This window comes from Bison bison, unplaced genomic scaffold (assembly GCF_000754665.1).
Source record: "Bison bison bison isolate TAMUID 2011002044 unplaced genomic scaffold, Bison_UMD1.0 scf7180017864163, whole genome shotgun sequence".
Taxonomy (NCBI): Eukaryota; Metazoa; Chordata; class Mammalia; order Artiodactyla; family Bovidae; genus Bison; species Bison bison.
This window is the reverse complement of record NW_011494735.1, coordinates 8,527,991-8,542,942: the sequence shown is the minus strand read 5'-3', so window position 1 is coordinate 8,542,942 and position 14,952 is coordinate 8,527,991. Positions and strand designations below refer to the sequence as shown.

At 39.8% G+C, this 14,952-nt stretch overlaps 1 protein-coding gene across 1 annotated transcript in view; it reads left to right on the top strand.

Moving 5' to 3' along the window:
- TBC1D30 (TBC1 domain family, member 30) overlaps positions 1–12,960 on the top strand; it is an 87,759-nt gene extending 74,799 nt beyond the window's left edge. Inside the window, exons 11-15 of the mRNA XM_010841629.1 lie at positions 1,120–1,232; positions 3,069–3,208; positions 5,800–6,006; positions 6,179–6,220; positions 9,375–12,960. Of these exons, the coding sequence (XP_010839931.1) occupies positions 1,120–1,232; positions 3,069–3,208; positions 5,800–6,006; positions 6,179–6,220; positions 9,375–10,159 (1,287 nt within the window). The 3' untranslated portion in view covers positions 10,160–12,960. The remainder of the gene's footprint in view (positions 1–1,119; positions 1,233–3,068; positions 3,209–5,799; positions 6,007–6,178; positions 6,221–9,374) is intronic.
- Positions 12,961–14,952: the final 1,992 nt, after the last annotated feature.

Here is a 14,952-nt window from a genome sequence, read left to right as displayed (position 1 = left end):
AAGGAATGGTAGCCAGCATTTCTGTGTTTGGAGTCTTGGGATGTTACACTAAGGTATAAGTGGATAACACGAAGTTTGGAGACAGTCCGATGTGCAGGCTGTTTAGAATCGAGATTTCAGTGGACTGTTCCAGTGGCAGCTCTGAGCTGTGGGGTGAGACTGCAGCGCTAGGAAGCCCCTTTTAGAGCCCTCCTTTTTCTACCTGTGCAGAGATGAGAGATTTCCTAAACCTTCTGAATAGAAAAATACTACTTTAAAATATTTTCCTCTAAAAATGTCATCAGGACATTGAATGGCTTCCTAGAAGAAATGAAAGTTCATGTGACTAATATGCATCTTCTGATGAATAAGAGCCCAAAAGATTGAAGAAATGTGTTTGGAGCAATTAAGTTTTTATCAAATTAAGAGAACAAACAAGATGATTTTCTTCTCCCTGGTAGAATGATAGATCATCTTAAAATTCTGGAGGAAGCACAGGTACTTTTCCCATTTTTATTTATAGATTTTTTAACAGCCTATGCTTTACACCCCTGTCACTTCCTTCTTTTTCTTTTTTTTCTTTAAAAATAACAGTTAACAATTTTCGCCTAGAACTCATTCGCAGACATTTGAAAAGGTGGTATCTTTGGAGGAAGCTTGCAGGTGATCATGAGATTGTCCCCCAGATTTAATTTTATCTGGAAGGCTGACATTTGATGTCTATAAAAATCATCAAGGAAAGCTTTGGAAAATGAGCAGTACATATAAAGAAGATTGATGGGTTCTCTGGGAAATAAGTAATAGGGAGCTATGGATTTCTGAATTAATCCATCTATCAAAGGAACAGGGGGATGTCAGACTGTCCCCATTTCTCCCGCTCCACCCCTACCCTGCGTTCACCAGGTGGAGTGCCCAGTCACAGCTGGATTGATTTGAGGACTCATTATTGTTTTATTTTTTAATTTTTTAAAAATTCTTTTGTCTTTCTCTAAGATAATATTGAAGTGGACTCTCTCCATCCGCTGTGTAAGGAGCAGTCTCTACCTCTTCACACCCAAATCATAGAACTTTCATGTCTTCGCAGGATTGATAAAGTTAAGACCACGATTTCAGACATGGCATTTCGTTCTTGTTTTCCAGACTGTTTATTCTATGGCTCCATTCCCCTTTCCACAATTGGCAGAGTTGAGGGAAAAATACACTTACAACATTACACCGTTCCCTGCCACAGTTAAGCCCACCTCAATTTCTGGGTAAGATCTTTTTTTCTTTTTGCCTTGTTATTTTCATGATGAAAGACTTAATATTTTGCTATTTATATTTATTGAACCTCAGAAATACATTCAAAATAGCTTGGTGCTTAAAATCTGAATATCTCTTTCCCAAAGGCTTTGATTTAAATTCAGGAGGAAGATTTTTGAAAGTGTTACTTTTCGAAGAAGGTTGGGACATAAACTGAAAGGGTATTTAGCAACCCTACAACTTATTTAAAAATATCAAATATTAAAAATTTCAGTAATTTAAAAAGTATAGAATTGGTGCCTGAAGAGACAGATGAGCTAATTTAAAATACTGTGGTGACCAGAAATTGACAAATATATGTACATAGGAATTTAATATATGAAAATGTACATCACAGTGAAATGATATACTATTTAGTAAGTGGTACTGGGCCTATGAGACTCAATCTGGAAAGAAAGAAAATAGGAGTCATACTTTATACCACACATCAGGATAAATTCCATATAGATGAGAGAGTTAAATGGAAAAAAAAATGAAATAATAAAATAAGCAGCAGAAAATATGGAAGGATGTCTTTATATCTTTGTAATTGGGAAGGTGTTAATAACTGACTCAAAATTTTAAAGATAAAGGAAAAAATTAAGCACTTTAAAAATAATTTTCTGCTTGACTACAACCAAAACAGAGCCAAAAAACAAACAAACAAACAAAAAACACCTCCATAAGCAGACAAAAAAATACTTGTGGAAAAATATTTGTAACTGATTTCTCTCATGTATAAGTTTCTTACAAGTCCATAAGAAAATGACCACCCAACTGAAAAATGATGAAAGGAGGGGAATAGGCCGTTTACGTAAAAGGCAGCATCACTTAGAATCAGGGAAATGCAAAGTGAGATTGTGAGATTAAAGTGAGATTTAGATTCTGTTTTTTCACCTATCAGATTGACAAAACTTTAAAAGGTCGGTGTGCTCTCTGTCGATAAGGCTATAGGGAAACAGACACTCTTACACTTTGCTGATGAGAGGTTAATTACCATAGGATTTGGGGCAGGCAATTTGACAGTATTTCCTCAGATTTTAATGCACATATCCTTTGATCCAGCAATTCTACCTTTCTGATTTATCCCACAAATATATTTGTACACATGCAAAACACAGTGTGTATAAGGTTATTAACTGCAGTGATGTTTGTAATAGTATAATATTGGAAACCACTCAAGTGTGCATCATTAATAGCCTAGTCCATCACATGGACTATATAGATACAGTACAGTACATGCATACACATGATTATGTATACGTATATGCAGTATAGTGCAGCTGTTAGAAAGATGAGGAAGAAGCTCTGTGTGTGAATACAGAGACTCTTTTTTCAGTTGAACAAAAGCAAGGTGCAGAAAAGTGTACTCATAGATAGTATGCTAATACTTATGAAAAAGAGGAGAAAAATAAGATTAGTCATATTTGCTTATTTACCTGATAACAAAGCTGAAGAATACATCAGAAATGAGTAACAGTGATCACCTATGGGGATTATGTGAGGCAAGAACCAGGCAGAAGTTGAACAAGGATGGGAGATGGACTTTATATTGGGTTGGCCAAAAGGTTTGTTTGGGTTTTCCTGTAACATCTTGCAGAAAAATCAAATGAACTTTTTGGCTAACCTAATATATAGTTATATAATAACTATATAGATATATTAAAATGTGTATTATAAATATAATTATATAAATGTGTTATATAAATTATAGCATATATGTATGTCATTTAAATCATGTAGGTATCTTACTTAAAAGTAATGCCACTATTTTTTTGAATATTGCTTTTTCTTTTATGTTTTCCAAGACGACATGGTAAGGTCAGAGACAGCGATGAAGAGAATGACCCAGATGATGAAGATGTCATTGCTAATGCAGTGGGGTGTCTTGGACCTTTCAGTGGACTCCTGGCACCTGAACTGCAGAAGTACCAGAAGCAAGTTAAAGGTAAAGAGGTGGCCTCTGTTAGATAATCACAGTGTGTTGGTTCACTATGGGCAGGGTATTATTATTGTGGCCTATAATATATAATATATTGTGGCCTATTGTTTCCTGAACTGATTACCACTGTTAAAGATCTTCATTAGAAGTATCTTCTCTGTTACTTTATCATTTGAGAGGATCTCTCTGTTATGTGTCACACACATCATACATATTTCTTTTTCTTTATGATTAGTTTTGCTTTCCACTCATCTGATTCAAGTTTGTGTGCTTAGTTCCTTAGCACAGAGCCAGACATATAATAGATGCTTACTATATTCTGTTTGAGTTTAATTGGATTCATTATAGACTAACTTCTTTTCCACTATAGAAATATTCTCTAAAGCCAAAACATTATGGTAGCCTCTATTTGAATTTCAGTGACCAGAAACGTATTATCTCATAGGACATTCTGCTAAATTCCTCTGCTTAGCCCAAGGTTTCTAGATTTGAAAAGGTAACTTCCACTTACTAGTTCTGATTATCAATAGTTCTTCTGTTCAGAGCAAAACAGAACAAGTCTGCTCCCTCTTCTTCTGGATGTCTCTTGGATCTTGAGACCAGTCATCATATCCCCTAGAGCTTTCTCCATGGTTCAGAATTTCTTAAAGATATGTCTTCCAGAACTTTTAATATTCTATAAATTCACCTCTAAATGTCCTGCAGTTTGCTAGTATTCTTCTTAAAAATGGTACTTTAAATTGAATGCCATGCTGTTTGTTTTTTCCTTACAGAGAACAGACTTGCTGTGAAGTCTGGACATTATCCATGCAATGAACTCTTTTAAGCAGTTTGTTGTTCTCCCACTATGATCTTTCCTATCTTGGGTGGCAGTTCTTCCCTTAGGACATTTAATTCTGTCTCTTCAAGTTTGAAGACCATTTTCCTTGCTGGAAGAGTACAGAAACAAAAGATGTCAGGCACCTCTGCATTCTCTCTGCCATCTGCTAGCTTTATACTGCCATTTCAAAGTCATGAGCTATTTTCTCATTTTTTGTTCTTCATGCTTTTTTTGTTTGTTCATTTTGTTGTTGGTGTTTTGGTCGTGGTAGTTTTAACCCTCAGCATGTTTTGTATTTTAACCTGCTTAATGTTCAGTTCATGTCATTTTGTGTGTGTGTCCTTGGTATGCACTCCCTTGTCATCTTTTGAAATGACTTAAAAAAAAATCTGAACTCAACCAGGGTTCTGTTGATTTTGTAATGTCTTCTTCCTTCTCTTTCGTTGCCTGAATTTTAGCTTTAGGTTTCCAGCCATGGGATCAATATGTATTATAACTCTAACGTTTTGAATCTAACATTATAATGTATTATTAACTCTAACATTTTTATAGTTTGGGTCTATGTTCCATTTTTCTACCCTGTTATTTTTTCTGTGCAACTATGTACTCTGGTTTGACATGGTAACTTTCTCCTAAATTTCATCATTAGTCTTTGTTGTTGGTTTTACTTTAGTTTAGATTAGCAGATCTCCTTTTAATTTTCTTCTCCTTAGAGAAGTATTTTCAATAAACATATCAGATATTCAGTCTTTATCTGAATAACGCTTTCAGCAGATGTTAGGATACTTAAAATCCCCTAATAATCTTTGTTTTTAAAGCTTGTCCCCAGGCTGGTTTTACATACTGTGTTAGAAAAATCTCAATTTATCCCCTTTTGCCTGTGTGACATGGGAGTGTATTCTCACACAGTACTTATTTCTGTTTCTTGGCTTCCTTGGTGGCTCAGATGGTAAAGAATCTGCCTGCAATGTGGGAGACCCAGGTTCGATCCCTGGGTCGGGAAGATCCCCTGGAGAAGGAAATGGCAACCCACTCCAGTATCCTTGCCTGGGAAATCCCATGGACAGAGGAGCCTGGCAGGCTATAGTATACAGGGTTGCAAAGAATCAGATACGACTGAGTGACTAACACTTTTCATTTTCATACTTGGATGTAATCTCAAATTTAAGGGATAAATCTAGTTGTTGGTGTCACAGGAGCAGAAACCACACCAGATATAACAAACATAACAGAGAGTCAGGAAATGCTTATTAAATGAATAAAAACATTAATTTCTAGTGGTACTGTGTTCTGAAGTCTTAATAATCTTGTCTTGCTATTTTTAACTAAGGAAAAAACTCACTTTTAATGCCTGACTAAACCCTGCAAACGGACGATCCCTTGTAAATTCTTGTGCAGTTATATGGAAATCTGTACCCTGACTTTAGACAGCTAGAGTTGTATTTTTCTAAGGGAAGTTTAGGAAATGGCAGTGATTTTTATCTGGAAACAGCTGACCTTATGTCCATATAATGATCAAAGTGGTAATAAAATCAAACAATGAACCCACACAGCTCATTTCAGATTACAGTTAGGCTAATAAGAAAATGAGGAAGTATTTTCAGGACCAAATAAAAACAAGTACTAGACACATTCTAGTATACCTGGATTTTTTCTGTGGTTCAGAATTTCCTGGAGGTTAAGATACTACCCTGGGTTATATAGTGTCATCAATTCCCACTTAGTTCTATTCTCCCCCAGTGACACCATCTCCTTGGCTCTCTTCCCTGGAATACAGAATCAAATGGGGACCAGAGTCTGAGATCCAATAACATTGCAGAACTGAGTCCAGGAGCCATCAATTCCTGCCGAAGTGAATACCATGCAGCTTTTAACAGTATGATGATGGAACGCATGACCACAGATATCAATGCACTGAAGCGGCAATATTCTCGGATTAAAAAGAAGCAGCAGCAACAGGTTCATCAGGTGTATATCAGGGCAGGTAATATACTTCTTTGAGTTAATTTCAGCTGTGTGTCAACTTGTGCAAGTCGACACAAGTATTTCTAGAATGGCCTGGAGATTACTGCTCAACTCTGGCTCAGCACCCACCAACACAGCTGGCAGGAGACAACAGCATCTTTACCTTTTCACTTTTTATTTTATCTTATCAGGCTCTAAAGAAGAAAAAGGTCCCAAGGACCAGGCAGCTGATGGTATCGAACACCTCTTTGCTTTTGGAGACGGGTTTACAAATGATGAGAATGTTGCAAAGCCATGCAATCCTTGGATCTGAGACATATTGGAGCTCTTGCTTCTTAAGCTCCAGGCATTTGGAAGTAGAATTTAGTCGTCTGTGTACTAGTAAATTAAGCTATTCTTCAGCCATTTAGATAGTAATATAACAGATGTTGTGATCAGAGGAAAAGGAAAAATCCATTTCTGTGCCTGGCTGATGGGTTAGCAGCATCTTGGGAGTCTGCTGAGAAGAACACAGTTGTACTGTAGTTGAAGTTGCTCTTTTCCAAGGATTGTTGAGCTTCTTTTTTTCTTTAAATTCCCCGAATCCCAGTGAACAGTCTATTTTATTATTTAATATATGCTGATTTGGGAATTGATTTGCCTTATTCTAAGTGAAATCCTAATGAAAATGATGCCAGTCCAGAGTTAACCACGGTATAAATTTGACATGTTTTTAAGAGACTGGTAAGCATGTGACTGTCTTGCACAAAAACTGAATTTACCTTTTACTTGTTGGGAAGAAGTAGGCAACTTCTTGAAGATTCTTACTTTATCCTGAATCATTATAAAAATCTATCACAAAAGAAACTAAAAACTGTAACACTTTAATTTTCAAAGCATTGATGCATACATGTCCTTATTTGTCCTTAAATCTACAAGGAAAGCAAGAACAGATGTTTTCATATCCTTTTGAAAAATAAGGAGATGGTAATTCAGGAAGGCTTAGCAATTGTCTAGGATTATATAGCTATATTGAGTGGTCAGGCCAGGGCTATAACCCCCATGTTTTGATTCTTTATATAGTTCTGTTTGAACCACTTTCAAAAGCTTTGGATGGGATGTTGAACAGTTGCCTTTGGGTACTAAATCAGCCCACTGTTTGGACTGTAGTCTGTACTGTATGTACAGACATACAGAACTATGGTCTATAGGTCAAATTCTGCTCAATGTCTGTTTTTATAAATACAGTTTTATTGGAACACAGGCATGCCCATTTGTCTGCATATTGTCTATGATGGCTTTCACTTCAGTGGCAACAATATTTATAGTCTGGTCCTTTATAGGAAAAGTTTGCTGACCCCTACTCTAGATCATGGTTTCTGTGGTTATTTTTAGAGAAATATTGGTACTCAAGGGCAAAGTTCAAGAACACTGCTTCTCAGACTTTAGTGTGAATATGCATTGCTTGGGGATATGTTAAAATGAAGAATCTGCTTCCTGTAGCTGTGGGGTGGGGCTAAGATATGCATATACTATAAGCCTCTAGGTGATGCCACTGCTGCTGGGTGAGGATTGCATGTTGAGTAGAAAGGTTTTGGAGATGGTATAGGTTAGGATTAGCAGTACAGGTGGAGAGAGTGAAATTCAGCTAGAGGCAAAAGTTCCCAGCTTCTGGGAAGTCCCTGGTGGTCCATGGTTTTACACTGCCAATGCAGGGGGCACAGGTTTGATCCCTGGTTGGGGAACTAAGATCCCACATGCTGCGTTGTGTGATCAGAACAAACAAAAATCCTCAGCTTCTGAGATTTAAAGAAAGGTGGTGAGGATGGTGATTGAGGTACCAACTTTCTAGGTTTGGGAGGACAGGAAGTTAAGCATTTTAGTCCAAACAGATTCTGTTTTTATGAAGAAATTGGAGAAAAAGTTGTTTGCTTGGGAGTAAGTTGAAGGTTGTGTAGGAGCTTAAAGAAGGAATGAAAATTTAGATTAAACACTGAAAGCAATGGGAGAGGGAAAGAAAGTTTGTTCAGTGCAATTGAGGACCTAAAAAAAATAGGAAGTTATGAATTTAAGGAATATCAATCCACATAACTGTGTGAATCCCCCATTCCCCTCACCACTACCCCCAGCAGCTTTTAGCTCCCATTTTGGAAAAGAGAACATGAATTGTGGCTCTAGAGTGGAGTTTTGTCAGGCATGTGTGGTACAGCCACAGGGATGCTGAAACATGTGGTTATTGATGAGGTGTGGTCCAAGGGATCAGCCATGCTCCTAGCAGGGTGGTGGTGGTGGTGTAAGGGAGCCGCAGAGACAGTGAGAGATTATGAGAAGACTGGGGGATCAAGGAATCGAAGTCTCTATGGTTCATTACCAAGAATAGTGACATCCAAGGTCTGAGAGCTAGAAGAGTCAGAGAGAATAGGAGAGTCCAATATTTTTCATGTGAGGCAGATCTGGGTGATGTTTAGGAAGGAACTGAACAGGTTGAGGATGGGTCAGTCACAGAGGCTGTGATGTAACTCAGGGAGGTAAGGGGACATAGTGCGAAGGGGAAACAGGTGTCCAAGTTTCACTGAAGACTGGCCTGTGACCAGAGGTAGAGAGGTGAGAGCAGTTGAGAAGCACAGAAGGGAGGATGACCACAACCACATGACCCAGGTGATGTCAGAAGGAAGGCTGCTCACACAAAGATGGTCTTTTTCTGCTACTTCTGCCTGCAGCTCTTGTCCCTAGGGCTATGAGTGTGCAAACTTCATTGAAAACAGGGGCTTGGTCATCGCCACAGGAGGGAGACAGTATTACTATAGTGTCTTCCAGGAGAACCCAATTTTGGGTGCTTTCCTGTTTTCAGTTTGCTTTCAGAGTCTGTTAAGGACACAGGAGTGGACCTGGGACCAGGCACTTGATGTCTGTGATGTCACGGCGTTTTTACCACCTCCTTTCACTTCTCTCATTCTGCTGTCTCTCACTTAATAACATGCAGTGTGTGGTTTTCCCACCTCTCAGATGCTGACAGCTGGTAATCCATATGGTCATAGTGTTTGACTTATTATTTAAAAAAAATTTTTTTTTCCAAAGATTTCCTAGATATATAACCTGGGAGGTTGCTTCTCAGAAGCAAAGTTCTCTGTAGAAAACATTAGAGAGCCTGGACTCTAACTGGTAATAAGGGGTCAGAGTCTGTTCCCTTTGTGTCCTCAGCCCCTTGTCTCCTCTGTATTAAGGGAGAGAATCGGTACCCCAGGCTCAAGGACTGAATTCAGTTTCTGCTGCCTTCAGTTACATGACTCTGTCCTTACCTGGGAAATATGTGGGCAGTGGGCAGGGACAGCCTGTCTTGACTCCTCTTCCAAGATGGATGTTTTTCTCTGTGGTACCTTTCACACGACCTTTCAACCTTTCTTTCAGACAAAGGGCCGGTGACCAGCATTCTCCCGTCTCAGGTAAACAGCTCTCCAGTTATAAACCACCTTCTTTTAGGCAAGAAGATGAAAATGTCAAACAGAGCCGCCAAGAATGCTGTCATCCACATCCCTGGTCACACAGGAGGCAAAATATCACCCGTCCCCTATGAAGACCTTAGGACTAAGCTCAATTCTCCATGGCGAACCCACATCCGTGTCCACAAAAAGAACATGGCCAGGACCAAGAGCCAGCTGGGCTGCGGGGACATGGTCGGGCTGATAGAAGAGCACAGCGAGGGCTCCAAGACTCACACCCTGGGGGCAGCTAAGGCATCTCCTTCTGATTGTGTCGGGACAGCTCAAGGCGGCTGCTCCGACGGCAGCACAGGCAGGACCATCGAAGGGCGGTCTCCGGAGCCAGTGTTTGGGGATGGAGATGCTGATGTGTCTGAGGTCCAGGTGAAGATAGAAGCCTTGGAACTGACCCCAAGGGATGCTGCTGCTGAACCTGAGCCCAGGGTGCCTCCACCCAGCCAGCGGCACTTCCCAGAGCCACCCAATGCCCCGGGAGGAAACAAGGTCCCTGGCAAGGCTCCCCAAGGTGGTAGCCACCTGAAGACCCCCATCTTTAGCCCCTTTCCCAGCGTTAAACCACTGCGGAAGTCCACCGCCGCCAGGAATTTGGGATTATATGGTCCGACAGAAAGAACCCCAACCGTGCACTTTCCTCACATGAGCAGGAGCTTTAGCAAGTCCGGCAGTGGCAACAGCAGCACAAAGAAACGGTGACCTTCTCTCAGAAACTATCCACATTCACCTCTTCACGGTGGCAGGAGGGTTCCAGCTGGATGGATGGCTCCAGATCAGCTCCCGTTGTCCACTGAGAGTGAATCCAGAGGTTCAGAGATGAGCAGCGGTCCTTAAAAAATGGGAATTGGAAATTGTATAATCGGCGCTAGAATCGGGATGTCTTCTGATTACTGATACAGTGGGTTCTTGTGGCAAAATAAATATTGTGGTTTTAAAGTGTTTGCCCAACTTTTCCTTGTGAGCTGTTTAGAAAAGACTTTGTATCTAGACTGTTAACTCTTCTTCCTTCCCTCCTATTCTGAGGGCCTTCAGGGTCCCAGTGGCAACCCCCCAAAACTTCCAGTTCTCTGGGTGTTATTAATACTCAAGCATGCACACACTAGCTGGCTAGAACAGAAACTGCAAAAAGAAAGTTAGTTTCTTAGTTGCAAAAAAAAAAAAAAACTTCCCGATTTCCCTCTTCATGCCCTATTTGGGGCAGCGGGGAAATGTTTGTATGTGTGAGTTTTCCTTCAAGAGTTTTGGCCAGTCTCAAAACTGGTTTTTATTCTTGTGCTGAAGTTCAGGAGAAAAATCTAGACAGCCTTCCCTTCACTTTCTGTTTCTACCTGCAAAATGAAGAAAACCCTCATCTGTTGAAATGTAGGTTCATCACCAACTTGAAGATCTTATACAGGGATCCCAAAGGGAATATGCATTAAGCAATTGCCCCGAACAGCTTGCTGATTCCACTAAGCTTTCCCCGAGCTCCATGTTCTTCTCCTAAGGAGAGTATAGGTCCTCAGCGGTGGGATCTCTGATGGGCTCTACACAGAGCTTGTCTGGCACCCTCCACCATGCAGCTCATTTACCGACCAGCTCTCCACTACAGATGCAGGAAGCCTCTGCTCAAAAGCCAGAACATAGTACCTGTAACTCTGTTACTTGAATTTTGTGCTTTTTTGGGGAGGTTGGAGTTCTTTGTTACTTGAACACTGCCTTTTCCTGGAGAAGGCCCCAGTACTTTCTAGCTCTCTCTCACCCCTTCCTCCTCAGAGATAGTACCTGTTATCTCTACTATGCAGATGGGAACCCTGAGTCACCCAGAGGTGAATAACCCTTCAGATACTCCAGGTAAATACTCTCGGTACTCAGTGTGACTCAGCCACGTTTCCTCCAGTGCAATAGGCGGGTTTCATGCTCTTTGTACACAGATGCGTTGGCTACCTAGGTTCTAGAAACCAAGACTTGGAAGCCATTCACTGCACTCCCTCCTGACTCAAAGAACCTTTCGCCAGATGTTACAGAGTGCTGTCATGGCATTTTGTAAAAGCAGCTCTGACCTGCTTATCTGAAAAGGTAGTTTATTAAAAAAAAAACAAAACAACAACAACACTTCATGCAGCTCTCATTTTGGCTGGACAGAAGGCTCACTCCACAACCCCCTTTTCCCACTATCTTTAGAGACAGACTCAGCGATTTTATCCTCGTCCCTGGAAGACCTTGACCAGGCTGGCAGGCATTTTGATGATGCAGACAATATTCATTTGACCTAACTGGAGGATTGCTAATTCTGAAACCAAAACTATAGTTTAAGAAAGGATTTTTTTTCCTATGGAGAGGCACTAATTTTTAGAATAAAATAGAGAATGTGATTGTGTGGGCTTTTTTTGAACAGAAAACATGAGAATGATATATACAATGAGAAGAGTTATCCTTTTTGTGGTATTTTTACCCCTTAAAGAGTTGAAGATAGAAAATCTGAGTAATAAGTTATTGCAGTTTGGGTCTGGAATTTGGTGCTCTCCAAAGTTAGCATGCAGCTTCTTAAAAAGCAACCACACCCACAGCCTGTGTCTCGGAAAGAGTGTAGGTGGAGAGTCGGGATTATTTTGCATAAGAGACCATGTTTTCCAAAGTTAAGCCAGAGATTTCTTCCATCTGCTCAGCCTTTCAGATAAGAATGACTCCACCTTGTATTCTTTTCTCCTCCCCTGTCCCGAGTGAGTCAGAAGAGTCCCGTTCCCTGGAGGGATGTCTGATTTGAACAGAGAATTGTTTTTCTTCTCTTGAGTCAGTTTCCAGCTCCCCGAGGGGTCTGAGGTTGGGGAGGTGGGTAATGAGGTGGAGGGTACTTACTGCCGTTCTTAGGCTTGTGCCATCGCTGTCTGCTACCTATCTTAGGGTTTGTAGCACATATTGTACAGTTTCTTGCAGTTGGTCTTCCTGAAGAAAGGGTGGATGTGATGGCATGCAGTTGGGGATAAGTATTTGTTGATAATGAGTAAAGTACTGAAAGGATAATAAATAGTCTTCTGAGGTAAGAATGACCACATCAGGATTTCAAAATCCGACAAATTCCAGTTCAAGCACTCTGTCCTGTTAAAGTGCATGCATTGTACCATGTAATCACCATGTGAATTGGTCAATTTGTGAGCTTTGCCTACTTTAGAAAATAAAGAATCTGTAGTAGCCTGTAGCACACAGCATGTACGAAGACCAGTGTGGACTTTTATCTTCCTTTGTGTTGGGCACTGTACGCCAGCACCAGAAGTACTTACCAAGTAGCGGTTTCTTTATTTGTAGATATGTCTGTACCCCATCAGCACTATTCTGGGAGTCGATTTATGTCTCTGCACCTCAGTCCTCTTACAAAAGCCTTCAGCTAATCTAAACCTAGTTTGTAATGTCAACATGGGGCTGTAACTGTTTGGAATATTGTATTCCCTCTTTTTGTCTCTCTTGTTCTGAAGAACTGTACTGATCACAGAAATATATGCATAAAGATTCTCATTGTTGTAGCTATTGTGGTGGTGTTTAATCTGAACGCCTGCATAGAATGCTGTGTGACTGCTCTCATCCTCTTCTCTTTTCCTGTCAACTTCCCCGCAGCCTCCCCCCCGGCCTTTGTTCATGTGAACCAAGGGAGCAGCCCAATAAACTCCAGTGACCCTAGTTTAATCGCTAGGTTGCAAGGTGGCCTATGATCTGCCAGGAGCTTGGCAGAATGCTGGGTTCCTGAGTATAGAATGTGCATACGTGTGTGTGAATGTATGTGTATAAAATGAATATGTAGATCTTTCGTTTCTCTTCGTTGTAATAAAATAAGCAGTAATTTATCTTCCGGGTCTTATGGAATCTAGATGAATAGAGAACTGTGGCCAAGTGTACAGCTGCTGCCATCTCCCCTCATAAAATCTCTCTCTACTCTTTCTGAGCTACTCGTTTTTTTTGCTGCATACAGCCATCATCTGAGGCAGCATTTTAAATATACTATATTTCCTTATTAGAAAAGTGACACGTGGGTTAAGAAAATTTGGAAAACAGAGCACAAGGGACCATCGGTGTTCTGGAATGGGTCTCTCCGCTATTTGTTTATGTTTGCATGGATACATACACCACTGTCTTCTAAAAGGTGTATTGAGAGCACTAGTTGAAGCTTTGTTTTTCCAAATGCTCTTCTACAGCAGCATTTCATTGACCAGTATTTCATCATGTGTTCATGCCAGAATTCACACAACAGCATCTTATTGTAAAAGAGATGTCTTTTTTTTTTTTCATATTGAAGTGTAGTTGATTTACAATATTATGTTAGTTTCAGGTATATAATAATTAATTTGGTTATACATAGATCTGTATATTGTTTTTTAGATTCTTTTCCATTATAGTTTAACATGAGATAGTGAATATAATTCCCTGTGCTATACAGTAAATCATTGTTTATCTATTTTATATATGGTAGGGTGTATCTCAAACTGGTATTTTTTGGTTATAGATAGTACTGGAAAGACTGCCCTAACACTTATATCTTTGTGCACAGACCTAAGAATTTTCTTAGGGTATGTTCATCCAAATGGAGTTGCAAGGTCAGAAAGTACGTGAATTTCTAAGATATATATATATAAATAAGATATGTGTATATATAAAAATAAGATATATATATAAGATATATATATATAAAAGATATATATAAATAAATATGTATATATTTATCTCCACCTCCAAATTGCTGTACTTGAAGACTGAAATAACTACAGAAGTACTCAACGAAAATGCCTTTTTTTTTTGGTCCCTAGGGCCTCCAGAATTGATAGAAACAATGATAATAGGCATTCATAGCTCATCCCTGACTTTTAAGAAAACCATTAAGTAGGATGTTTCCTGAGGTTCTTGGTAGGTATCTTTTAACAGGTTAAGGAAAGTACCTTTTATTCTTTGCTCACTAAGAGTTTTTAAAAAATCAACACATATTTAACTTTATCAAATGATCCCTAAATTGCATCCTTTGAAAAGGAAGTGATGCTTAAGACTTTGTATCTTGAACTTGAGAAAATAGCTATTACCAAGTTTCATCAAAGCATATTAAGGTATTTTAGAGTTGGAAGTGATAGTGATGAAAGTCCTATGTGCAAATTTTCATAGCAATATTAAATTTACTAGAGGAAATTTGGAAATAATGTAAACATCTGAGGACATGGATAACAGTTGCATGAATTATGGTTCATATACAAAGTGGAAGTGTAAGGGCCCATGTGTGTTTGGACCATTGACATGGTGGTTCTCTTATCTTCATGAGGCAGTTCAGGTGAAAATTTCAGCGAAATCTGGAATCACAGAATCACTGGATACAGCTATGAATGGGAGGCCCTTACTGGATGATGGCTGAAACCAGAACCGTGCAATGTGGCTGTTCCACAGAGGCAGTCTGGGCTCAGTTAAATGGGGACTGAATGGAGATACGAAGACACTTGGGGTTGGTTCAGCTCCCATGAGGTTCCCTGCTGGCCATCTCC